This window comes from Choloepus didactylus, chromosome 1 (genome assembly GCF_015220235.1).
Source record: "Choloepus didactylus isolate mChoDid1 chromosome 1, mChoDid1.pri, whole genome shotgun sequence".
In the NCBI taxonomy this organism is placed as follows: Eukaryota; Metazoa; Chordata; class Mammalia; order Pilosa; family Megalonychidae; genus Choloepus; species Choloepus didactylus.
This window is the reverse complement of record NC_051307.1, coordinates 11,455,182-11,482,776: the sequence shown is the minus strand read 5'-3', so window position 1 is coordinate 11,482,776 and position 27,595 is coordinate 11,455,182. Positions and strand designations below refer to the sequence as shown.

At 40.8% G+C, this 27,595-nt stretch overlaps 1 protein-coding gene across 1 annotated transcript in view; it reads left to right on the top strand.

Annotated features, from left to right (window-relative positions):
• CHAF1B (chromatin assembly factor 1 subunit B) overlaps positions 1-27,219 on the top strand; it is a 38,435-nt gene extending 11,216 nt beyond the window's left edge. Inside the window, exons 7-13 of the mRNA XM_037797888.1 lie at positions 2,235-2,328; positions 20,154-20,223; positions 20,319-20,410; positions 22,788-22,950; positions 23,800-24,234; positions 25,845-25,939; positions 26,522-27,219. Of these exons, the coding sequence (XP_037653816.1) occupies positions 2,235-2,328; positions 20,154-20,223; positions 20,319-20,410; positions 22,788-22,950; positions 23,800-24,234; positions 25,845-25,939; positions 26,522-26,613 (1,041 nt within the window). The 3' untranslated portion in view covers positions 26,614-27,219. The remainder of the gene's footprint in view (positions 1-2,234; positions 2,329-20,153; positions 20,224-20,318; positions 20,411-22,787; positions 22,951-23,799; positions 24,235-25,844; positions 25,940-26,521) is intronic.
• Positions 27,220-27,595: the final 376 nt, after the last annotated feature.

Below are 27,595 nucleotides of genomic sequence, written 5' to 3'. Positions count from 1 at the left end.
TCTCTTAGAATATTTTCAAGGTTCATCCATGTTGTAGCAAGTGTCAGCACTTCATTCCTTTTTATGGCTGAATAATATTCCATTGTATGGATATACCGCATTTTATTTATACATTCATCAATTGATGGACATTTGGGTTGTTTCCACCTTTTTTGTTTGTGAATAGAGCAATGTTTTGCCATATATATATGTATATATATAAAATACATATTTTAAAAAATCTTATTTGATTCTAAGGTATAGCGAAGGTTGAGAACTATTGATCTAGAAAGATCCCAGCACTAGGCACAGGAAGACAGGTGGGTAGAACATTGGGCCATTTGACAGCAGGCAGTACTCCATCTAGGTAGGTAGGTAGAGAAGTAGCAGATGGTAGAGACTCAGCTGTGAGGCTGGCATTTAGGAATAAGGATTTTTGTCTTTGAAAGAACTGGATGCTGAAAGAACTGAAAAATAGGACACTTGTCCTAGAGCAATCAAGCATACTGAGGCAAGCACTTAGCCAAAGCAGGGAGGAAGTCAGTTATTGAAACAGAGGGCTTGATGCAAAGCCAGTACTGGGGTACCAGTATGAGCAGTGAGCCAACTTAATGCTGAGATGTCACCTCTGTAAACTAGCGATAATAATACCTACTCTCTAGGGTTTTTGTTTTGTTTTTAAATTTAGTTTTATTGAGATATATTCACATACCATACAGTCATCCACGGTGCACAATCAGTTGTTCACAGTACCATCATATAGTTGTGCAGTCATCACCACAATCAATTTTTGAACATTTTCCTTACTCCAAAAAGAATGAAAATAAGAATAAAAATAAAAGTAAAAAAGAACACCCAAAGCATTCCGTCCCCCCCATCCCACTCCATTTTTCATTTTAATTTTTGTCCCCATTTTTCTACTCATCTGTCCGTACACTGGGTAAAGGGAGCGTGAGCCACAAGGTTATCATACTTACACAGTCACACCTTGTAAGCTATATAGTTGTGCAACTGTCTTTAAGAATCAAGGCTACTGGGTTGCAGATCAATAGTTTCAGGTATTTCATTCTAGCTATTCCAATACAGTAAACTAAAAAGGGATAGCTATATAGCACATAAGAATGCCCTCCGGAGTGACTCCTCAACTCCACTTGAAATCTCTCAGCTACTGAAACTTTGTTTCATTTCGCTGCCCCCTTTAGGTCAAGAAGATTTTCTCAGTCCCACGATGCCAGGTCCAGGCTCATCCCCTGGAGTCATGTCCCTCATTGCCAGGGAGATTGACACCCCTGGAGTCATGTACCACATAGTGGGGAGGGTAGTGAGTTCACCTGCCGAGTGGGCTTAGAGAGAGAGGGCCACATCTGAGCAACAAAGAGGTTCTCTGGGGGAGACTCTTAGGCAAAATTATAAGTAGTCTTAGCCTCTCTTTTGCAGTAACTAGCTTCATGAGGGCAAGCCCCAAGATCGAGGGATCAGCCTACTAAATTGTTAGTCCTCAGTGTTTGTGAGAATATCAGTAATAATGCAGGTGGGGAAGCCCAACATTTCCACATTTTTCCCCAGTTCCTCAGGGTGGCCCTGCAAATATATTTTTATTCTCTACCGAAATTACTTTGGGATTATCCAGGTTTCACGCTAACCTGTACAAATCTACCAGATCTCACTTCCTAGTCAAAGTTCCATGTAATTATCCTTCTAGGGTTTTGAGAATTAAAAGTGTAATGTTTATAAAGTGTTAATAAATGGTAGCAAAAACTGTTACACACAGGTGTTCAAGAAATATGATTTGAAAAGATGACGATTACTAGTTTAATAATTTACCGTTTTATTTTTTAAAAATATTTATTCATTTGAAATTCTAGATGTATACACATAGGTAAAAAGCAAAAGAAGGCCAGTCTTCTTCGTGCTCTCCCCCCAGTCTCATTCCCCAGGAAACTACTGTTAACAGTGTAGTATGTGTTCTTACAGAATTTTTGTTTTTGCTTTTTATAATGGTAGAAACCCAAATACATGTACATGGATACACACACACACACACACACACACACATGTATAGTCTTATTAACAGAAATGGGTGATTGGTTTTCATGAATGATTACTCTTGTAGTCTTGCATGATTATTTGATTTGTGATATGTTTGTTTAGCTTTACATAATAAACGGTAATATGTAAAGATAAAATGCAGGAGTTGGTAAGCTTTTCTTGTGAATATAAAGATTTGGAATAATATTAAACTTGGTATGCCATAGGCAAGAAGTTACCGGATGTTTCATGATGACAGCATGAAATCATTCTTTCGTAGACTCAGTTTTACTCCTGATGGATCTTTGCTTTTCACACCAGGTATGTTTGACAAAGCTTTTAATTGAAGGGTATGATAGCAACATTGGTGATTTCTGTGCTCCTGATTTTGTGATGCTTTATTTCATCTCTGAATTCTGATTAGAGCCAAGGTTCCGAAACTTGTCTGCATGTTGAAACCACTGGGGGGACTTAAAAAACTACCAATACTTGTGTCCTACCTCCAGAGATTGTGATTTTTTTTTTTTTTTTTTTAATCATCATTTTATTGAGATATATTCACATACCACGCAGTCATACAAAACAAATTGTACTTTCGATTGTTTACAGTACCATTACATAGTTGTACATTCATCACCTAAATCAATCCCTGACACCTTCATTAGCACACACACAAAAATAACAAGAATAATAATTAGAGTGAAAAAGAGCAATTGAAGTAAAAAAGAACACTAGGTACCTTTGTCTGTTTGTTTGCTTCCCCTACTTTTCTACACATCGATCCATAAACTAGACAAAGTGGAGTTTGGTCCTTATGGCATTCCCAATCCCACTGTCACCCCTCATAAGCTACATTTTTATACAACTGTCTTCGAGATTCATGGGTTCTGGGTTGTAGTTTAATAGTTTCAGGTATCCACCACCAGCTACCCCAATTCTTTAGAACCTAAAAAAGGTTGTCTAAAGTGTGCGTAAGAGTGCCCACCAGAGTGATCTCTCGGCTCGTTTTGGAATCTCTCTGCCACTGAAGCTTATTTCATTTCCTTTCACATCCCCCTTTTGGTCAAGAAGATGTTCTCCATCCCACGATGCCGGGTCTACATTCCTCCCCGGGAGTCATATTCCACGTTGCCAGGGAGATTCACTTCCCTGGGTGTCTGATCCCACGTAGGGGGGAGGGCAGTGATTTCACCTTTCAAGTTGGCTTAGCTAGAGAGAGAGGGCCACATCTGAGCAACAAAGAGGCATTCAGGAGGAGACTCTTAGGCACAAATACAGGGAGGCCTAGCCTCTCCTTTGCAGCAACCGTCTTCCCAAGGGTAAAACTTATGGTAGAGGGCTCAACCCATCAAACCACCAGTCCCCTATGTCTGTGGTCATATTAGCAACCATGGAGGTGGGGTAGGCGAATACCCCTGCATTCTCCACAGGCTCCTCAAGGGGGCACTACATCTTTTTTTTTTTTTTTTTTCCTTGTTTGTCTTTTTTCTTTCTTTTTTTTTTTTTTTTTAACTTTCCCTTCTTTTTTCAAATCAACTGTATGAAAAAAAAGTTAAAAAGAAAACAAACATACAATAAAAGAACATTTCAAAGAGACCATAGCAAGGGAGTAAGAAAAAGACAACTAACCTAAGATAACTGCTTAACTTCCAACATGTTCCTACTTTACCCCAAGAAAGTTACATACTATAGCAACATTTCAGTGAACTTGTTCCTACTACATCCATCAGAAATTAACAGACCATAGTCATTTCTGGGCATCCCCAGAACGTTAAATAGCTTATCTGTTCTTCTTGGATTATTGTTCCCCCTTCCTTAATTGCTCTCTACTGCTAGTTCCCCTACATTCTACATTATAAACCATTTGTTTTACATTTTTCAAAGTTCACATTAGTGGTAGCATATAATATTTCTCTTTTTGTGCCTGGCTTATTTCGCTCAGCATTATGTCTTCAAGGTTCATCCATGTTGTCATATGTTTCACCAGATCGTTCCTTCTTACTGCCGCGTAGTATTCCATCGTGTGTATATACCACATTTTATTTATCCACTCATCTGTTGAAGGACATTTGGGTTGTTTCCATCTCTTGGCAATTGTGAATAATGCTGCTATGAACATTGGCGTGCAGATATCTGTTCGTGTCACTGCTTTCCGATCTTCCGGGTATATACCGAGAAGTGCAATCGCTGGATCGAATGGTAGCTCTATCTCTAGTTTTCTAAGGAACTGCCAGACTGACTTCCAGAGTGGCTGAACCATTATACAGTCCCACCAACAATGAATAAGAGTTCCAATTTCTCCACATCCCCTCCAGCATTTGTAGTTTCCTGTTTGTTTAATGGCAGCCATTCTAACCGGTGTTAGATGGTATCTCATTGTGGTCTTAATTTGCATCTCTCTAATAGCTAGTGAAGCTGAACATTTTTTCATGTGTTTCTTGGCCATTTGTATTTCCTCTTCAGAGAACTGTCTTTTCATATCTTTTGCCCATTTTATAATTGGGCTGTCTGTACTATTGTCATTGAGTTGTAGGATTTCTTTGTATATGCAAGATATCAGTCTTTTGTCAGATACATGGTTTCCAAAAATTTTTTCCCATTGAGTTGGCTGCCTCTTTACCTTTTGAGAAATTCCTTTGAGGTGCAGAAACTTCTAAGCTTGAGGAGTTCCCATTTATCTATTTTCTCTTTTGTTGCTTGTGCTTTGGGTGTAAAGTCTAGGAAGTGGCCGCCTAATACAAGGTCTTGAAGATGTTTTCCTACATTATCTTCTAGGAGTTTTATGGTACTTTCTTTTATATTGAGATCTTTGGTCCATTTTGAGTTAATTTTTGTGTAGGGGGTGAGGTAGGGGTCCTCTTTCATTCTTTTGGATATGGATATCCAACTCTCCCAGCCCCATTTGTTGAAAAGACCATTATGGCTCAGTTCGGTGACTTTGGGGGCCTTATCAAAGATCAGTCGGCCATAGATCTGAGGGTCTATCTCTGAATTCTCAATTCGATTCCATTGATCTATATGTCTATCTTTGTGCCAGTACCATGCTGTTTTGGCAACTGTGGCTTTATAATAGGCTTCAAAGTCAGGGAGTGTAAGTCCTCCCACTTCGTTTTTCTTTTTTAGAGTGTCTTTAGCAATTCGAGGCATCTTCCCTTTCCAAATAAATTTGATAACTAGCTTTTCCAAGTCTGCAAAGTAGGTTGTTGGAATTTTGATTGGGATTGCATTGAATCTGTAGATGAGTTTGGGTAGAATTGACATCTTAATGACATTTAGCCTTCCTATCCATGAACATGGAATATTTTTCCATCTTTTAAGGTCCCCTTCTATTTCTTTTAGTAGAGTTATGTAGTTTTCTTTGTATAGGTCTTTTACATCTTTGGTTAAGTTTATTCCTAGGTACTTGATTTTTTTAGTTGCTATTGAAAATGGTATCTTTTTCTTGAGTGTCTCTTCAGTTTGTTCATTTCTAGCATATAGAAACATTACTGACTTATGTGCATTAATCTTGTATCCCGCTACTTTGCTAAATTTGTTTATTAGCTCTAGTAGGTGTATCGTTGATTTCTCAGGGTTTTCTAGATATAAGATCATATCATCTGCAAACAATGACAGTTTTACTTCTTCTTTTCCAATTTGGATGCCTTTTATTTCTTTGTCTTGCCGGATTGCCCTGGCTAGCACTTCCAGCACAATGTTGAATAACAGTGGTGACAGCGGGCATCCTTGTCTTGTTCCTGATCTTAGAGGGAAGGCTTTCAGTCTCTCACCATTGAGTACTATGCTGGCTGTGGGTTTTTCATATATGCGCTTTATCATGTTGAGGAAGTTTCCTTCAATTCCTACCTTTTGAAGTGTTTTTATCAAAAACGGATGTTGGATTTTGTCAAATGCTTTTTCAGCATCTATTGAGATGATCAATTGATTTTTCCCTTTCGAGTTTTTAATGTGTTGTAATACATTGATTGTTTTTCTTATGTTGAACCATCCTTGCATGCCTGGAATGAACCCCACTTGGTCATGGTGTATGATTTTTTTAATGTGTCTTTGGATTCGATTTGCAAGTATTTTGTTGAGGATTTTTGCATCTATATTCATTAGGGAGATTGGCCGGTAGTTTTCCTTTTTTGTAGCATCTTTGCCTGGTTTTGGTATTAGATTGATGTTAGCTTCATAAAATGAGTTAGGTAGTGTTCCATTTTTTTCAATGTTTTGAAAGAGTTTGAGTAAGATTGGTGTCAGTTCTTTCTGGAAAGTTTGGTAGAATTCCCCTGTGAAGCCATCTGGCCCTGGGCATTTATTTGTGGGAAGATTTCTGATGACTGATTGGATCTCTTTGCTTGTGATGGGTTGGTTGAGGTCTTCTATTTCTTCTCTGGTCAGTCTAGGTTGTTCATATGTTTCCAGGAAATTGTCCATTTCTTCTACATTATCCAGTTTGTTGCCATACAGTTGTTCATAATATCCTCTTATAATTTTTTTAATTTCTTCAGGATCTGCAGTTATGTCACCTTTTTCATTCATTATTTTGTTTATATGGGTCTTCTCTCTTTTTGATTTTCTCAGTCTAGCTAGGGGCTTGTCAATCTTGTTGATCTTCTCAAAGAACCAACTTTTGGTGATATTTATCCTTTCTATTGTTTTTTTGTTCTCTATGTCATTTATTTCTGCTTTAATCCTTGTTATTTCTTTTCTTGTACTTGGTTTAGGATTGGTTTGCTGTTCATTTTCTAGCTTCTTCAGTTGATCCATTAGTTCTTTGATTTTGGCTCTTTCTTCCTTTTAATATATGTGTTTAGTGCTATAAATTTCCCCCTTAGCACTGCTTTTGCTGCATCCCATAGGTTTTGGTATGTTGTGTTCTCATTTTCATTCGTCTCTATATATTTAGCAATTTCTCTTGCTATTTCTTCTTTAACCCACTGATTGTTTAGGAGTGTGTTGTTTAACCTCCAGGTATTTGTGAATTTTCTAAGTCTCTGATGGTTATTGACTTCTAATTGTATTCCATTGTGGTCAGAGAATGTGCTTTGAATAATTTCAATCTTTTTAAATTTATTGAGGCTTGTTTTATGTCCCAGCATATGATCTATTCTGGAGAAAGTTCCGTGAGCACTAGAAAAGTATGTGTATCCTGTTGATTTGGGATGTAATGTCCTGTAGATGTCTGTTAAATCTAATTCATTTATCAGATTGTTTAGGTTTTCAATTTCCTTATTGGTCTTCTGTCTGGTTGATCTATCTATAGGAGAGAGTGATGTGTTGAAGTCTCCCACAATTATTGTGGAAACATCAATTGCTTCCTTTAGTTTTGTCAATGTTTCTCTCATGTATTTTGTGGCACCTTGATTGGGTGCATAGACATTTACGATTGTTATTTCTTCTTGCTGAATTGCCCCTTTTATTAGTATGTAGTGGCCTTCTTTGTCTCTCAAAACATCCCTGCATTTGAAGTCTATTTTATCTGAGATTAATATTGCTACACCTGCTTTCTTTTGGCTGTAGCTTGCATGAAATATTTTTTTCCATCCTTTCACTTTCAGTTTCTTTGTGTCCCTGTGTCTAAGATGAGTCTCTTGTATGCAACATATTGATGGTTCATTTTTTTTGATCCATTCTGCGAATCTATATCTTTTAATTGGGGAGTTTAATCCATTTACATTCAACGTTAAAACCGTGAAGGCATTTCTTGAATCGGCCATCTTATCCTTTGGATTATGTTTGCCATATTTTTCCCTCTCTCTATTAATATCCTTTATTGTACCCATACCGAATCTCTTTAGTACTGAACCTTTCTCCAAGTCTCTCTGTCCTGTCTTTGTTTCTCTGTCTGTAGGGCTCCCTTGAGTATCTCCAGTAGGGCAGGTCTCTTGTTAGCGAATTCTCTCAGCATTTCTTTGTCTGTGAAAAATTTAAGCTCTCCCTCAAATTTGAAGGAGAGCTTTGCTGGATAAAGTATTCTTGGCTGGAAATTCCTCTCACTCAGAATTTTAAATATATCGTGCCACTGCCTTCTCGCCTCCATGGTGGCTGTTGAGTAGTCACTACTTAGTCTTATGCTGTTTCCTTTGTATGTGGTGAATTGCTTTTCTCTTGCTGCTTTCAGAACTTGCTCCTTCTCTTCTATGTTTGACAGTGTGATCAGTATATGTCTCGGAGTGGGTTTTTTTGGATTTATTCTATTTGGAGTTCGCTGAGCATTTATGATTTGTGTATTTATGTTGTTTAGAAGATTTGGGAAGTTTTCCCCAACAATTTCTTTGAATACTCTTCCTAGACCTTTACCCTTTTCTTCCCCTTCTGGGACACCAATGAGTCTTATATTCGGACATTTCATATTATCTATCATATCCCTGAGGTCCATTTTGAGTTTTTCAATTTTTTTCCCCATTCTTTCTTTTATGCTTTCATTTTCCATTCTGTCATCTTCCAGGTCACTGATTCGTTGTTCATCTTCCTCTAGTCTTGTACTATGAGTGTCCAGAATCTTTTTAATTTGGTCAACAGTTTCTTTAATTTCCATAAGATCATCCATTTTTTTATTTAGTCTTGCAATGTCTTCTTTATGCTCTTCTAGGGTCTTCTTGATTTCCTTCATATCCCGTACTAGGGTCTCATTGTTCATCTTTAGTTCTTTGAGTAGCTGCTCTAGGTGTGTCTCTTCTGGTCTTTTGATTTGGGTGCTTGGGCTTGGGTTATCCATATCGTCTGGTTTTTTCATATGCTTTATAATTTTCTGTTGTTTTTGGCCTCGTGGCATTTGCTGACCTTGATAGGGTTCTTTTAGGGTTTGTAGACCAGTTGAAGTCCTTATCTCTAATTTATCAGATCTACAGCTTCGTGGAGTACACTTTCTCTAACTAACCAGCAGGTGGCGTCCACGAGCCACCTGTTCTCCACAAGCCAGTTCTCCCCTGCTTAGCCTTTTTGGTGAGTGGGGGAGTGAGTCTTGTGGGGCCCAATTGGTGTCCCAAGCTTGCGTGTGTAGTTGGTGTTGCCTGCCCTGTATGTGGGGCGTGTTTCTGGGCAGTCGGGGAGGGGGGGTGGCCCTAACAATCAAATCTCCCTGATGATCCTAGAGTTTTAAAGCTACTGCAATAGTCTAATCCTTCAGTTCAGTCCTGCCACAGTTTGTCTCTGCCACTGACCCACAAGTCTTTGGTATTGGCGTATGGCTCCTGAGACTTGCAAGTGGGCCCCTCTTCCAGGCTGTGCACCCCGGGTCCTCTGTTGAGGGATGACTGTGCTATGTCACAGGTGAGTGCCGTCCCCCCAGGGCAGTTCTGGGCTGCTGGGCTGTGTTGGGAGGCTCCCAGTCTGCTCAAATGATGGCTGAATGGGGCTCTGTTAATTCACACTGCTCCCCCTTCCCAGCTCTGGGACATTCAGCTGAGGTTGCAGGGAAGGCTAATGTCCACGCCCAGTTTTGTGGTGTGTGCCTGTTATTTGAAGCACTTCCGTCACACTGGGTTGTCTGGGGCAGCTCTGGGCTATGGGGCTGGCGATGGGCAGGAGTGTTTCCTGTCCACCAGGATGGTGGCTGTGAGCGGACACCCCCCTTTTCTTGGGAAGTTGTGTTGTTTAGTGAATTTTCTCAGCCACTGGATTATTGCCTTTTGTCTCAGAGCTCTCTTAGTTCTGCTCTTGACTTGACGTGCCCAAATTTCAATTCTTTGAAGCTTTCTGTATTGAGCTTCTTAGAGTAATTGTTTTAGAAAAAGCAAAAAGGATTTAAAAAAAAAAAAAAACAAAAAAAAAAACGGCCCTCCTCAGAGATCTAATGGGTTATTGAAATGCTAATAGACAAAGCAACCAGGGCCATTAAGGAAAGGTGCCCAGGGCAGAGAGATCAGCCTTGCTTCGGGATTTGCATATGCGCCTCAAGGCCTGATCTCCGCCCTTCCCCTTTCTGTGTTCACCAGAACTCCAAAAATCCTCTGCTTTTATTTTGGAGTTTTTCGTGTTGTTTTTTTTCTATGCCTGTCTCCTCTCTGCTGGGCTGGCTGCTCTCAGAGTCTCTGGTGTCTGGCCTCAGTCTATCTATGGTTGGAGTTTGAATCAGTAGAATGAGTTTCCGATAAGAGCAGCCACTGCAATTCTCCCTTCTCCTTCCTGGAGCTGACAGCCCCTCCTCCCCCGGGACTGAGCCTGGCAGGGAGGGGCGCGGGTCCCCTGGCCGCAAAAACTTACAGATTTCGCTGATCTCAGCAGTTCCACGTTTTCATGAGTGTTGTATGAAGTATGCCCAAAGACAGATTGCTCTGTGGTGTCCAGTCCACGCAGTTCCTGGCTTTTTACCTACTTTCCTGGAGGAGTAACTAAAACATACAGCTCACCAGTCTGCCATCTTGCCCCGCCTCCTAGAGATTGTGATTTAATTGGTCTTGAATGTGGCCTGGGTTTTGGAATTTTTAGAAGATTCCCAGGTTATGCTAATGTGTACACAAGTTTAGAACCACTGGATTAGAGTGATAGGAGGATGGTGGGAAGATGGCAAAGTAGGAAGCTCTAGGAGTCAGTCTCTTCACCAGAACAACTATTAAACAGGAAGGAACTGTTTGAATCAACTATTTTGCAACTTCAGAATCTAGTAGAATACCATGCAGCATATGAGGAAGAGCTGGAGGCAGAGGCTGGTAAATGTCAGTAAATAACGCTGAATTGCACTCTCCACGTGACAGCCACCACCGCCCCTTCCCCAACCTTGCAGTGCGCAGCAGTGGGGTACTCAACCCCAGCCCCTGGTACAGCTTGCTAGTGCCAGGGTGGAATATAAAGATCTAGTTCCCCAAGGTCTGGGGGTGCACAGTCCAACTGCTGATCATTGCTTTTGATTAGCTACTTCAGATTGCTATGGGCCCGGCTCTGAGTGTTTGGTTCCGAGTGACCAGCTCTGAGGGTGGCCATTTTTCCAACCTGCCCCAGGCAAAGGCAGCAGAGGAGACTAAAAGATGGTATGCTTCCTCAAAACTATGGATAACAGTTAAAGGGCTGTATTTACTGGGCACGTACGGAATGAAGAAAACAGCTTCAGAGAGCCATTGGAGAAGCTCCCAGCACCCTTCCTGACCTCTCCGTCCATCCTTCCCTAGGGCAGTTTAGAGCCGACAGCCACTCCCTTTGTGTGTCCCTGGCCTTGTTCCAGCTGGGAAAGACTGACTGTGAAATCAGTGTAAGAAACAATTGAGTTGGACCTGGGGGAAAGGCGTAGTTGCTTTAAGTCCTGTGGTGCTAGGAGAGGGAGAAGGTCTGTTTCCTGGGGAGTAGAGGGGGCATTAAAATTCCTGTAAACAGGGGAACTCCTAAGGCCACTAGCAATCATAAGCCCAGGACAAGATACAGGCCCAGAAAAGGCAGGGAGGACCCTAATTTTGCATTCACCTTGGGCTCACCTTCTTGATAGGGGGGCTGAACTCTGAAGGAGAGTGCCAGCCAAAGCAAAGCCAATTTGCCAAGACTATGAAAGGTGTTTTTGCATTGATCGTTTGGTTTTGTTAGCTCCTAGCCCTCAAGAAAATTTGTCATAGCTGCCTACAGCTCAAGAAACAGACAGCTCAGGGATTAAATCCTAGAGTTAACATTTAAAATTATTAAAATGTACAGTGTGCTACAAAAGATTACAACCCAAATAAAGGAACAGGAAATGATGGCCCATCCAAAGGAAGAGGATAAAAATCCAGAAAATGTCAGTGAATAAGACCAGACTGTAGACAAACCAGACATAGACTTGAAAAAATAAATGATCTTCAGTACGCTCAAGGAGATCAAGGAAAATACAGAGAACAACTAAAGGATATCAGGAAAACAATGAACGAACAATATGAGAGTCTCAATAAAGAAAAAATTTAAAAAGAAAACAAACAGTACTACTAGAGTGGAAGACCACAATAGTTGAAATGAAAAATACCCAGGAGGGTTTCAACAGCAGATTGGAGATGGCAGAAGACAGAATCAGTGAACTTGAAGACAAAACAATTTAAATGAGTCAGGCTGAGGGCCAGAAAGAAAAAAAGAATTAGAAAAAGTGAATGCCTAAGAAACCTGTGGGATACCATCTAGTTTAATAGTATATACATTATGTGAGTTCCAGGGGAAGAAGGAGAGTAAGGAGCAGGAGGAATATTCAAAATAATGACAGAAAACTTCCCAAACTTAGCAAAAGATATGAATATGTGCATCTAAGAAGCTCAAAGAACACCAAACAAGATAAACTTGAAGAAAAATATGCCCAGATATATAGTGGTCAAACTGTCTCATGCAAGGGACAAGTAGAGAGTTCTGAAAGGTGTAAGAAAGAATAAAGCAAAGTGTTTTATATAAAGGAGTCCCAGTTAGATTAAGTGCCAATTTCTTGTCAGATACCTTGGAAGCAAAAAGGCAGTGGGTTGAAATATTTAAAGTGCTGAGAGAGAGCTATTGCTAACCAAGAATTTTATATCCCGCAAGACTATCTTTCAAAAATGAGGAAGAGATTAAGACATTCCCAGACAAACAAAAGCTGAGGGAGTTCATTATCACTAGATCTGCTCTACAAGCGAAACTACAGGGAGTTCTTCAGACTGAAGGGAAAGGACATGAGACAGTGGATCGAAGCAGCATCAAGAAATAATGACCTGCGGTAAAGGTGAACATTTGGGTAATTATAAATGCCAGTACTGTCATATTGTGTGTTTTTTTTATTTTTGGCTTTTATAAAAGGGGTTTATTTGGTTACACAGTTACAGTCTTAAGGCCATAAAGTGTCCAAGGTAACACATCAACAATTGGGTACCTTCACTGGAGGATGGCCAATAGTGTCCAGAAAGCCTCTGTTAGCTGGGAAGGCACGTGACTGTTATCTGCTCCGGAGTTCTGGTTTCAAAATGGCTTTCTCCCAGGACGTTCCTCTCAAAGCTGCAGCTCCTCTTCAAAATGTCACTCTTAGTTGCTCTTGGGGTGTTTGTCCTCTCTTAGCTTCTCTGGAGCAAAAGTCTGCTTTCAAAGGCTGTCTCCAAAATGTCTCTGTAAACTGCAGTTCCTTTCTCAGCTCCTGTGCATTCTTCAAAGTGTCCCTCTTGGCTGTAGCAAGCTCACTCCTTCTGTCTGAGCTTACATAGTGCTCTAGTAAACTAATCAAGGCCCACACTGAATGGGCAGGGCCATACCTCCATGGAAACTATCCAATCAGTCATCACCCACAGTTGGGTGGGTCGCATCTCCATGGAAACACTCAAAGAATTACAATCTAATCAACACTAATATGTCTGCCCACACAAGATTGCATCAAAGAACATGGTTTTTTCTGGGGGACATAATTTATACAAACTGGTAAATTCCATCCCCTGGACCCCAGAAAAACATAATCTTTCCATATACAAAATATATTTATCCTATCACAATATCACAGAAACTTAAATCATTTCAGTAACAATAGTTAAGTACAAGACCCCATCAGAATCAGTTACAGGCATGGTCTGCCCTAAAGCAAAATTCCCCTTTGGCTGTGGACCTGTGAAACTTAGAAGAAGTTATCTACTTCCAATATACAATGGAAGGACATTCATAGGATAAACATTCCCATTGCCATAAGAAGAAACTGAAAGGAAAACAAGGTTAACAGGACCAAAACAGTTTCCTAAAACCTGCAGGGCAAACTCCCTTGGATTTCAAAGTCTGAGAGTCATTTAGAGAATGGCTTCCTATCCTTGAGGCTTGAGCGATTGGGAGTCTAACCCTTCCTAAGGGCCTTTGTGGCAGCCCTTTTCTCTCCAAATGCTGGGTTGAGTGCTCCAGTGTATCCACACATTGGGGAGACCACCTTCTCGGCCACCCTTCTCAAGCATCAGGGCAGCACCTGGATTCTTTTCCATCTCTGGGGCATACCCTCAACCCCTTCCAAACAGTGGGGTGGCAGCCAGGCTCTCCTCGACCTCTGGGGCAGACTCACCCTTTCCATGGGTGTGGGGCACTCTGCTCTCCCAGCCCAAGACCTCTTGACTCCAGACCTCAACCTCCATGGCTCTGTCTTTGAAGAAATTTTTCCTTCAATTTGTTCCTTGTCTGTCTCCTCCAGTCCAGATCGGCAGATCTATAAAGATCTCCCAAAAATTCTGTTGGCTTTGCATGAAGCACACAGGGGTCAAAGCCATCAGACAATAAGAGTTTCCACAAATTCTGGATAACTCCTTCTCCAATCTTGGCTTGTACTGAAATGGTGGCTGGGTTCCATGTTTGGGTACATCCTCATGTTGGGCTGTAGCTTCTGGGGTTTCACCCCCTGGAAGCCCAGAGTTTTTCAGGCCATCAATTTCTGGTTTCTTTGAAACCAAGAGTTATTTCTCAGCTTATCTCTGTCCTGTTGCATTTTACTATAAGCTGCAAGGAGAAGCCAGGCCATGCTCTTGGTAGTTAGTGTCGAAATCTCTTCAGCTAAGAACCCCAGGTCATCGTTTTCAAATTGTGCCTTCCATCTGACACCAGGACACAATTTTGCCAAATTCTCTGCCACTTTAAAGCAAGGATCACCTTTATTCCAGTTGGCAATGACACATTCATCATTTCTGCTCAAGGCCTCATCAGAAGTATCTTTAAGTCCATATTTCTACCAACAGTCTCTTCAGAGCAGTCGAGGCCTTTTCTATCAAGTTCCCCACAATTCTCCCAGAATCTTCCCCTTATCCATTTAAAAAACCACTCCAACATGTTTGGTATTTGCAAATGCAGCAGCACAAGCACCCCACTTCTCTGGTACCAAAATCTGTTCCAGTTTGCTAATGCTGCCAGAATGCAAAACAGCAGAAATGGATTGGCTTTTATAAAAGGGGGTTTATTTGGTTACACGGTTACAGTCTTAAGGCCATAAGTGTCCAAGGTAACACATCAACAGTTGGGTTCCTTTGCTGGAGGATGGCCAATAGTGTCCAGAAAGCCTCTGTTAGCTGGGAAGGCATGTGACTGGTATCTGCTCCAGAGTTCTGGTTTCAAAATGGCTTTCTCCCGGGACATTCCTCTCTAGGCTACAGCTCCTCTTCAAAATGTCACTCTCAGTTGCTCTTGGGGTGTTTGTCCTCTCTTAGCTTCTCTGGAGCAAAAGTCTGCTTTCAAAGGCTGTCTCCAAAATGTCTCTGTAAACTGCAGTTCCTTTCTCAGCTCCTGTGCATTCTTCAAAGTGTCCCTCTTGGCTGTAGCCCATATTGTGTTTTTTTTTGGTATGTAACTCCACTTCTTATTTCTTACATATGCTAAAATACAAATGTTTAACAAGTAATGACAAATCTATGGTTTTGGACATACAATGTACAAAAATATAATTTGTAACAAGTACCCAAAAAGATAGGGGACACAGGGATATAGGGATAGTGTATGTGTATGCTATTAAAGTTCTCACCAGATTGAAAAGTAGGTTTTTATGTTACTTAGTCCACACTGTATTGCCTCTACTCTCTAAAGTTGGTATCAAATAAAAAATGATACACACACACACACACACACACACACACACACACACACACACACACAGGGATGTGATGTTTTAACTCCATGGGAACCACAAAGAAAATCTATGAAAAATATATCCAGAAAGAAAAGCAGTGTGGTACAAGATCATTACCCAAAATCAATATGTTTCTATACTCTAGTAGTGAACAATCTGAAGAAGAAATCAAGATAAAAATTCCATTTACATTTAGCAACTAAAAGAATCAAATATCTAGGAATAAATCTAACCAAGGATATAAAGGACTTGTATATGGAAAAGTACAAAATATGGCTAAAAGAAAACCAAGAAGACCTAAATAAATGGAAGGTCATTCCAGGTTCATGGATTGGAAGACCAAATATTGTTAAGCTGTCAATCCTACCCAAAATAATTTACAGATTCAATGCAGTCCCAGTCAAAATCTCAACATCCTTCTTTGCAGAAATGGAAAAGCCAATCAAATTTGTATGGAAGGGTGAGCAGCCCCGAATAGCCAAGGCCGTCTTGAAAAAGAGGAACAATGTTGGAGGACTCCTACTTTCCCATCTTAAAACTGAAAGCCACAGTAATTAAAACAGCATGGCACTGGCACAAGGACAGCCATATAGACCAATGGAATCAAATTGAGAGTTCAAAAGTGAGCCCTGACATTATGTGGCCAACTGATTTTTGACAAGGGTGCCAAGTCCACTCAATTGGGAAAGAATAGTCTTCAACAAATGGTGTTTGTTATACAAGCAAAAGAATGAAGGTAGACCCTTACCTCACATCATTATTCAATATGGGTCACAGACCTGAATATAAGAACCAGAACTGTAATGCTCCTAGTAGAAAATATATGGAAGCATTTTCAGGACCCTTGTGTTAGGCAATGGTTTCTTAGACTTTACAGACACAAAAGGACAGATATTATATGATTTCCCTGATGTGAAATAATTAGAATAAGTGAATTCATAGAGTCAGAAACTAGAATATAGATTACCAAAGGATGGGGTGGTGAGTTGGGGAATGGTGGTGAATAGGAAGTCAATGCTTTAAATGTATTGAGTTTCTATTTGGGATGATGCAAAAGTTTTGGTCATGGATAGTGGTGATGGTAGTGCAACATTGTGAACATAATTAACAGCACTGAAATATATCTTTGAATGAGGTTAAAAGGCGAAATTTTGGATTGTATATGTTATTAGAATAAAATTTTAGAAAAAAAAAGAAAATCCATAGGACTGTATAACAAACAGTGAACCCTAGGGTGAACCATGGACTATAGTTAATAGTACAATTATAAAAATGTTCTTTCATCAGTTGCTACAAATGTACCACACTAATGCAAGATGTTAATAATAGGGTGGTATATGGGAACTCTATTTTAAATATGATTTTTCTATAAACCTGCAACTTCTCTAATAAAAAAAAAAAGGAAAGATATTTCCTGTTAGAGAATTTTAACTTTTAAAACTTCCTTATTTAAACTTTTTAATAAAAATTTCTTTTTACTAGACATGTATATTCAGATCATAGTTCTAAACCTAAAGTATCTATTATCATTTTTAGTCTCCTAAATAATGATGCAACCTGTCGTGAAGAATCTGATAAGGGCCAGTTTGGACTAACTTATGGGACTGACGGAGGTCAAATCCAAATACGTCAGTAAAACCAGCAAGGACAAGATCCGTTCATTGTCCCCAGGAAGGCAAGAGGATAAGTCAAGCAAGATCAGCTAAGGCAGTGGTATTGCCAGAGTGTTCTTAGAGAAGAGAGTCTGCTAATCTCCGCAACTCAAGTACCATCCTGTGCATGAGGATGATGACATAACCCCAAGTAGGGCAAAACTGGAGGATGCTGGGCAGGGGAGGGCCTGAGAAGGGTGTGACCCACACATGCCTGTGCAAGGGGTAGGCTTTAAACAAAGTGTAAGGAAACGTGTAAGGGGGAGAGACACTTTGGCTTAAGGAGTCTCAGGATCAAGAATAAATAGTTGTTGAAGCATAATAAAAGTTATTTACTAAACCCAGTAACAAATTCTTTACTAAATGGCAACTCTAAAAAATTTTTCAGTTAAAGTCATGCACCAGATTAGTGTCTGCTGTCACCATTATTTTTCAGCATTTATCTTTGTGGATTGAATGCAGGAAAATGAGAAAATGAAATTAGAAAGATTGGAAAAGAAGAGAAAGCGTTCTGCCTGTGAGAGAATTGTACTTCTAGAAATCTCAAGAGGTTTAAAAAATACTATCAGAATAAAAAAGAACTTGGTAAAGTGGCAGGATATTGTGAAATATAGAAAAAGTGGTGTCTTTTTTCTATACCAAGATTTAAGTAATTCTTTAGAAATGGGAAGGGGGAAAATACCCCACTCACAATAGTGCAAAGCCCATAAAGTACATGGGAATAAATTTAATAAGAAAGGCGCAGGAACTTTATGAAGGAAGACTAGAAGGTCTTATTTAATGTTATAAAACAAATTCTGAACAAATGCAAAGATATATCATATTCTAAAAATCAACATACTAACTTAATTGATTTCCAGTTAAAATCCCATTACAGTTTGTGTTAATTGGATGAAATTTCAGCTTTGTTTAGGAGAATAAATGCTGAAGAATAGCCAAGAAAGCATGAAAAATTAGAATAATACATGATAGGGCATTTGCTTCAGCAGATATCAGAAGATACTGTAAGGCTACTGAAGTCTAACCAATATGGTATTGGTATAGGAATGAACAAATAGATTAGTGGACGAGAATAGAGAATCCAGAAATAGATTCTGGGGAATCAGTTAATTTAACATATAACCTAGGTTGTATCTCAGTGGGAAGAATGGATTATTGAATGAATGGTGCTAAAGTGGCTAGCTATTTGGGAGAAAATAAAATTGGACCTCTAGCTTATATATAAAAATAAGTTCCAGGTGAATTCAATATGTAAATGTAAAAAATACAAAATTCTTGCAAGAAAACCTAGGAGTACAATTTAGGAATGGGGAGGATCTTAACTAAGACTGGAAACCTAGAAGCTCTGAAATAAATGATAGGCCTGTTTGACTATATTTGAATGTAGAACTTTTGTATGGCAAAAGATGGTAAGCCAAATCAGTAAACAAATGATGGAACTGGTAAATGATATTTGCAGTGCCAGGAAAAGCAGGCTAACATATAATATGCAATGAGCTTTTTCAAACTGACAGGGCCAAAAAGAAAAAAAGAGAAAGAAACAAAATGCAAGATCAAAAAAGAATGAAGACTCTGAAAAAGACAGTTCATAGAAGAGCAAATCTACCTGTTCAACACATGTGGGAAAGGGTTCTGAAACTCACTAATAGGAAATACAAATTGAAGTGACATAATAGTTATATAGCTTTTTGTTTCCTTCAGACTGGAAAAAATTAAAAATACCTATTACTGATGGGCATGCAGAATGTAGATTGCTGGTGGAAATGTGAATTTTTATAGCCTTTTTGGAAAACAGTCTGGTAACAGTTAAATACCTGTACCCTGCAATCCATCTGTCCCACTTCTAAAACTCAATTCCTTAAGTAATTAAAGCATAGTCCGTAAGAGTATATGGTCAAGGACATTTGTTGTCAGCCTTGTTTGTAGTGGTAAAAAAATCAAAGTAATACTCACTTATAGAGGATGAGTATTTCCATACCAGTGAATATTATGTAGCTACTGAAAAAGAGTGCATTGTTTCTATGCAAGTTGACTTTCATGGGGAAGAGATGACTGAGAAAAGCAAAATAAGGAAAACTATAAATAATACCCCATTTTCCAAAATCAAATGGTCTAAAAAACCCCACCATATTTGTATATATGTGACTGAGTTATAACCAGTTGTAAAGATTATATTAGTATGGAGGAATATATAGAAATGACATGTGACAGTTTGCTAAGATGGAAAGATGAGGAAAGATAGGGAGAGAATAGCTATACAGTAAAATATAGTTAAAAAAAAAAAAAAGACTGCTGATTCTGTCTCTATCCTTCCCCAGTATATATGGAAATGATCACATGCAAAATTAACTTATGTGCATGTGTGTACAAAGAAATGTTAACACGAGACAGGGAGCTGTCTCCGAGAGCAACTATGTATGACTGTCATTCTCAAGACAGGGTCTGACGTGGCTTTATGTACATCGCAGAAGAGCTCTCAGATGTGGGCTGTTCCCGGAGCAAAGTCAGGTTCTGTGGAGGCCTGAGTTTTGGCAGAGGGCTGGGTCTTCTGGCAGCCTCATGACTTGATTAGGCAGATGCGAAGAGGCCAAGTCTCAACTTCTAGTTGGCAACCAAAGTCGGAAACCAGGGAACAGAGGGCCAGGCGCCCAGGCAGAGTCTAGGCAGTCGGATCTGGAACTGGGTGCCACGCTTCACCAACAGGAACTGACCAGATCTTTAGACAAAGGTCTTCTACAGCAAGGGCTCCCGGCTTTACGTTCTTCCTGCCCAGGGCTGGAACTGGTTGGGGGCTCTGAGCTCTCTGGTGGAGATGACAGGTAGGTGGATCTGGTGTCAGGAGGTGAGACCAGACAGTGACATAATATTTGTATTTGTCCTCAGTCACAATAAGATTGTCCAGAGAATTCATCTTTAGGGAAAAATACTTTCAAACCAGAAATTGAATGCTCTTGAGTTTTTCTTGGTGAAAAGTTTAATAATACATTGACTTTTTCTCTGTCTCCCTATCCCTGCTTCCCCAGCTGGATGTGTGGAATCTGGTGAAAATGTAACAAATACAACTTACGTTTTCTCCAGGAAAAATCTTAAAAGGTATGCAGTTGAGGAAATATTTGAAATGTTTACCCTTTCCTTTAGTTGTTGCTCAGTAACCATGCTTTTCTCTAAAACTATGATTATTCTTTTAGGCCTATTGCTCATCTTCCATGTCCTGGGAAAGCAACGCTTGCTGTTCGCTGCTGTCCGGTCTACTTCGAGTTGAGGCCAGTAGTGGAGACAGGTACCGTGAGAACCCCAGTGGCTGTGCTGTGTGTTCTCCCTGAGGCAGGCCTTAAGAGTGGAGTAGTGGTTTGGATTCTGTTTTGTGGGGAAAGGTGAATATCTGGGTTGCTTTCAGTTTAATCACTCTCAAAAGCTAGCGTAAAGACTGATGGTATCAAAATATGTCTGGTTTTTACATTGTCCAGAATACACTTTCCTTACTTAAAGCAACTTTAAAGGAATATAAGCTCTAGCTTTTATTTTTTTTCCTACTGGAGCAGGTTGAATATCATTCATTATTGATTATCTATGCAATAAAATTATGTATGAATTGGTGTTTTTTTTGTTGTTTTTAACTGTTTTCAGAATTTTCTCTGTATCTGTGGTTTTAAGCAATATGACTATGAAGAGGTTTGGTGTAGTTTTCCTTATGTTTCTTGCGTTTGGGGCTCATTGAGTTTCTTAGATTTGGGGGTTTGTAGTTTTCATCAAATTTGGAAAAATTTCAACCCTTATTTCTTCAAGTATTTTTTTTTTCTGTCATCTCTCTTTTCTTCTTCAAAGACTCCGATTATACATGTATTAGGCTGCTTGAAGTTATCCCATGGTTCAGTGATGCTCGTTTACTTTCTTCAGAGTTTTTCCTATCAGTGTTTTATTTCACAATTTTCCTATAACAATGTTTTAAATTCACTTATCTTTTCATCTGTCTAACCTGCCCTTAGTTCCATCTAGTGTATTTTTCACCTCAACATTGTAGTTTTCCTCTCCAGAAGTTTGCTTTGATCTTTTTTATGTATTCTAAGTGTTTCCTCTTGATTCTTGAAAATCTGGAATATAGTTCCAATAACTCTTAATTTCTTTATTAATTCTATTGTTTGTATCATTTCTGGGTTTTAATTGATTGATATTTCTCCTCATTATGGGCCATATTTTTCTGCTTCTTTGCATGTCTGATAATTTTGGATTGGATGCTAGACAATATGAATTTTACCTTATTGGATACTGGATATATTTTTATTCCTATAAATATTCTTAAGTTTTATTTTGGGATGCGGTCAAGTTTAGAAAACATTTTGATTCTTTTGGCTCTTATGTTAAGCTTTGTTAGGCAAGATCACAGCAGTCTTTAGTTTAGGGCTAATTTTCCCTACCACTGAGGCAAAACCCTCTGAGTATTCTAATCAAAGCCCCATCAAATATGAGGCTTTCCACTCTGGTTGGTAGGAATGGGCTCTATTCCTGGCCCTGGGTGAGCGTCAGGAATTGTTCTTTCTGCTTCATTCCAATAGTTCTTGCTCCACCAGTCTCAGGTAGTTGGCTCACATGCGTAACTCGATCAGGACTCCTAGACTCCCAGCACCATCTTCTCAACTCATGGCGCTGGACTCTGCGTGGGTTCCCTCTACCTTTCTGTGGCCTGGGAACTCTTTAGGCCGTAAGCTGGGGCAACTGTAGGAATTACCTCATTTGCTTCCCATCTATCAGTCATCACTGTCCTCCATCCTCTGATGGCCAGTGTCTTAAATACTTAACATATATGTTATTTCATATAGTTTGCTCTGAATTTCAGTTGTTCCAGGTGGGAGAGAGAGGAGAATAAATCCAGTCCCTGTTATTGCATGGTTGGCAGTAGAAGCTGTTTTTTACTTTTGAGACCTTTATGTGAATGAATACATTTAACTTGACAGAGCCTTGAAACATCTGAGTACCCTTGTTTTCCTTATCAGAAAGCAACTCCTCAGATCAACTTGCCTCATTCACACATCTGCCTTTCTTTTCTCTTCCTCTGTGGACTTCACATGCCCATGATTTTTTGTTCCTTACACTTTCCTCATTAGTGTTCACATATCAAATAATATTTTTTAAATACTGAATTCTTTTGTAAAGAGTAAATCCAATTAGTTTTTTAATGCAATTTTATTGAGATATATGTTCATATACCATACAATCATCCAAAGTATATAGTTGTTCACAGTATCATCATATAGTTGTGCATTCATCACCACAATCAATTTTTGAACATTTTCTTACTCCAAAAAATAAAAATAAGAATAAAAGAAAAATAAAAGTAAAAAAGAACACCCAAAACATTTCATGACCCTCTCCCCCATTATTCATTTACTTTTTGTCCCCATTTTTCTACTCATCTGTCCATATACTGGATAAAGGGAGTGTGAGCCACAAGGTTTTCACAATCACACAGTCACACAGTGCAAGCTACATACTATATAGTTGTCTCCAAGAATCAAGGAAGCCAATTAGTTTTTAATGAAATAATGTCATTTATGTTTCCATAAAGAGGGCTGTTTGGAGAATTTGTGATCATTTGCTTTGGGGACTTTGTTTATGCCTGTTTTACTTTTCCTCCCTTTGTCCCATTTCGACCCATGCAGACAAAGCAGCCCGAGAGCCAGGCCCGGAGCTGGTGGACCTGCCCTACCGGCTGGTGTTTGCTGTGGCTTCGGAAGACTCTGTGCTTTTATATGACACCCAGCAGTCATTCCCTTTTGGCTATGTGTCTAATATACATTACCACACCCTGAGTGATATTTCATGGTGAGTAGCTGCTGATGGGGGAAGGTAAGGGAAGGAGATGAGAGCATGCTGCTCCAGAAGAGACCCTGGGCCTAGAGAGTGCGTCATCACTAAAGATGGCTTTTTGCCCTTATTTACCAATTGAAAGCTGTTTATAGTTTGCCTTTCTATTTTCTTCCTAGTTTAGCAGCAAGGGTTTTGATGCTATTCAGATTGCCCTAAGGAATGAACTTAATTCTGCTAAACTGAGGGAAGGCCCCGTGGGCTCCCTGGTTGTTTGGGGAATCACCAGCCCTGCAGAGCAGCCCCCTCTGGGAGGAAGCCCACTCCTTCGAGCCCTTGCTGCCCAGACGGGGAGTGGAGCCCCAGAACTGTGCCCTTGCAAGGCTGCCAGTCCCGCCTGGGGCTCCCTTTGTGCTCTGCCTGTCAGCTGAGATCCGGAGCCTCCTTTTGGTTCCCTGACTCGGCGCCCATTGTCTCCTGGTGCCCAGTGTGAGCTCTAGCGGAGGTCTGGCCACAAATAATCTACTTCCTACTCTTTACAACTCCCGTTTTCTTCTTTCAAGTTTCCTTTCACCTTGAAGAAAAGGTCCTCTCACCCTTTTCAGGTGAAATCTGATAACAGCAAAGTTATGTTGCAGTGATTTAGAAAATCGAGATAAGTTTGGGAAAGGAATGGGCCCGAGTTAGGAGTTCACACAAAACCCTTTTGAGTCATGCGTTTTTTAAACCCCCTGATCTTTGCCTGCAAACAAGACTTGTAATTTTGCTTAAACTTCCTTCCGTTTTCTACCTAGTAATGAGGGTGTGATGTGTGGCCCTAAACGTGAATAAAGTTTCTAACTTGCTTTCCTGTTGGGGAACAAAAAGGTCCAGCGATGGAGCCTTCCTGGCCATCTCTTCCACGGATGGTTATTGCTCCTTTGTGACATTTGAGAAGGATGAGCTTGGAATCCCTTTGAAAGAGAAGCCAGTTTTGATCACAAGAACTCCTGATATAGCAAAGAAAACTAAGAGTCAGACCCACCAAGGGTCCTCGCCAGGACCCCGAATGCCAGAGGGAACCCCCACCAGCAGAAGCCAAGACCCCAGCAGTCCCTGTACACCCCCCCCTCAGGCCAAACAACCCCCAGCCCCAGCAGCAGTCAAGGACACACCGTCGACAACTCCTGCCACCAGAAGCTCCTTGCCGGCATCCTCAGAGGAGAAGAAAACCCTGCAGCCTAGCAGTCAAAACACAAAAGCCCACCCATCCCGGAGGGTCACTCTGAACACACTGCAAGCCTGGAGCAAGACCACACCCCGGTAAGCACTTTTGACAAAACAAGAAATTGTCATTGCCAAATAAAAAACTAAAGGAAAAGCTGAACAACTCTAACCTGTTATGGGTGAAATTCCGCACAGCAAACCCTTCATCCTGCTGCCATCACATCTGACAATGCCACTTTCTTGCTTATACCCTCTGTTGGCTCCCTCCATCCTCCCCGTAAGGCCAAGTCCAAGCACCTGTGAAGGCCCAGAGACTGCGATTTGGCTGCAGCCTGTTGTCCAGGCCTATGGCTGCTCGCTCTCGTGTCTCCAGAGCACACTCTGCCCTTTGAGGCCTCTGGGTAGCCTGCACATCCTCTCTCAGTGACACTAGAATCCTCCCCAAAAGACCCATTCGAATGCCCCTTCTCTGCTCCCAGCCTCTGTGCCATCACTTTCTTCTAAAAGTTTACCAAGTTTCTCCTCTGTCATAATGTAGCCCATTCAATTGCTTATGCCCCTCCTTTGTGTTTTGCTTATGCCCCTCCTTTGCCTGTTGGATCATAATCCCCTTAAGGGCAGGAAGTGTGTCCTTCCTTACCTACACACTCTGCCCAAGTCGGTCATGGATCATCAAAATATGTCTGAAATCAAGGGAGCATCTTAAGACTGTATTTGCCGTTTCGAGCAGACCAGTTCATGATGAGCAGTACTTTCTGGTCTGAGAAATGGTGGTGCTGCAGTTGTTTTCTTCCTGGGGTGTCAGTCTGGCTGACAGGTGCCTGAGTTTACGGCTTGTGCTGCCCCATCAGGCAGCAGTGAGCTTTCAGTGTCCCTTCCTTTGCCACTTTGATATCCAGTGATCCCTTAGATTCCGTGGCCTTCCTTCTCCACTGAGCTCTCTGCCTGCTCGCCTTCCAGATAAATGGCACTATGGGTGGGCTGGGAAGGGGGATACAGACTGAGAGCTTGACCAGGGGAGGGGTGGAGGTGGCAGGTGGTGATAGAAGCCCTGTGTACCTCTCACATTCTCTGCTGTGTTCATATTGCTTAATTTACAGATTTGTGGTATTGATAAGGCATCCAGCTCTTTTTTTTTCATCTCTATAATTTTTTCTGCGGGCCAGCAATGTATTTATTATTCTGTTTGTGTTTAGGTCAGGGAAGGAGTGGGAAAGTGATCGTTTAAATATTTTTGGTATAAAACTGATTTTCCCCCTCTTATTTTCTTCTAAAGTGTTTACCAAGCTTCTTACATTTGTAATTTTTTTTTTCAAATAGTAGTTGTTGAAAATTAAGACTAGATTTTTAAAAAGCATTATCTATATTCTGGAGCGTTCCAGATGTAGAAGCCATGCCTGTAGAGGCAGTGCCCAGCAGGGTGGGTGCACCATCAATAGCCAACACGGCCCAGGCTGCATTGGGTGGTTAAGGTTTCAGGTGGCCCTGATTGATATGACGATTTAGCTCACGGCAGGAATGGACCCTTCATCACTTGAACAGGTGGGTACAGCAACAGACTAGCTAATGCCTAGCACAATGAGCAATGGACATTATTAAGTATTTCCATGGATGGTTTTGAAAGTCAGTATCTACATAGACAATTCCCACGCCACTAGTGGACCATATATCCCTTTACTTCTTCTTCCTCTTCTTTTTCATTCAAGGAGAATAAACTTAGTACCCTTGAGGACAGATACGCCATCAAATTCAGTACCGACCAGTGCCATTTCCACCCCTTCCACAGAAGACATTCTGTCAGGTAAGTGATATTTTTACTAGTCTAACCTAATTGGAGATAGCCTGTCTTCCCTCTTGTTCTGTTGGAAATGGGCACCACCTGATTGCAAGTGCGTGCTGAGACGCCAAGCTTTTGTTCTTGTTAGGGTCATCACCTTAACTCACTGGCTGCCTGTTGATGTCTTGGCAGGGAGAGCATCCCACCAGTAGAAGCAGCCGCTGTGAGATGGGTAGTGGGTCCACAGGGGATGGGATAGAGGAGGGTGTCTCATGCTCAGCACGGCTGACACTTTGGGTGGGTTGTTCTGTGCAGTGGGGGCTGCCCTGGGCACTGTCGGGTGTGGTGCAGCACCCCCGGCCTTCACCCACTCGATGCCAGGAGCACCCCCAGTCATAGCTTTCACAAATGTCCCCAGACAGTGCCACATGGCCCCTGGGGGCAAAATCACTCCCAGTTGAGAAGGTCTGGTGTAGAGTCTTCTTGTATCGATGTAGGGTCTTGCCAAGCAGTGCAGCTCCTTATGTTGGCACCAACTTTATTTTGTGAATGTCGCTTCTTAAAGTCTTCACTTCCCGGCAAACCATACATTTCTTCATGTTTCAGAGATGCCTGGAGACTCTCAGGGCAGTCCTCCTGATCAGAAACGCCCCAGGCTCAGTGAAGACCAAGGGAGTGCCCAGACTTTGGGCCCTTGATGAGACCCCGTCTTCTGCTGGGGGGCCTGCTGTGCGTGTGTACCCCATCTGCACTGAGAGGCCAGGCTGAGGGCCTGAGACCCATGGCCTGAGAGGAGTGGCGGGCCCTCCAGTGGACTCTGCGATGGAAGATATGCGTGCACTGATTTTTCTCCAGAAACATGTTTGCTCTTGTTTTCAGTATACATTTTTAATTGGGGGATATGAACATTTTAATGGACTAAATCCTCTTTCTGATGAGTTTCTGAAATGAAAATCCAATAGTATCTAGTGAAAACCAGTGTGAATCCTCCCCTGAAAAACTTCAGTAAAAGTAGAGACACTTTGTGGGAAGGTTAAAGAATTGGAGGAATAAGTAATTTGAGGTTAGTCTGTTGAATTTTAGAGTATTTGGAGTAATTATTACCTTCATCTTTGAATTAATTGGTTAATTTTTAGAAGTTTATGTTTATTTCTTAAGTTCATGATTTTAAAGGTAAAGCTCATTCCAGAAGTTGAGTGAACTGCAGTGAAATAAAATAACAGGGGCTAGAGGTGGGGACCCACCCATAGTCTCACCCCCAGAAGTTACCTCTTTTAATGTTTTATCATATTTTCTTCTTATCATTTTTCTGGCTCCTTTTTTTTTTTTTTTTTTTTTTTTTCCTAAGAGAATTGAGATTTTACTTTAGATACAATAGGTTAACTTTTTAGATTGGTTTTTCAAAGCAAAAAAGACTTTATATAGCCATGTATGCCTCTCCCTTTGCTTTCTCCACTCTGGGATGATAACATTTTCTAGTTTTCTGTTCAAGGTGAAAATGGGAGTTGTGGGGTAAGATACACAAAGCAACATTGATGGCTGAAGGAGGCAGCCACACTCATTTGTTTGAAGCCTTAGCTCAGCTGCCTGCTGAGTGATGGGATTGAGAGGTGGGTGACAGTTCTGTGGCAGCTGGATTTGGCCTCAGTTCAGAAGCTCAGTGCTGCTGCTTCATACTTA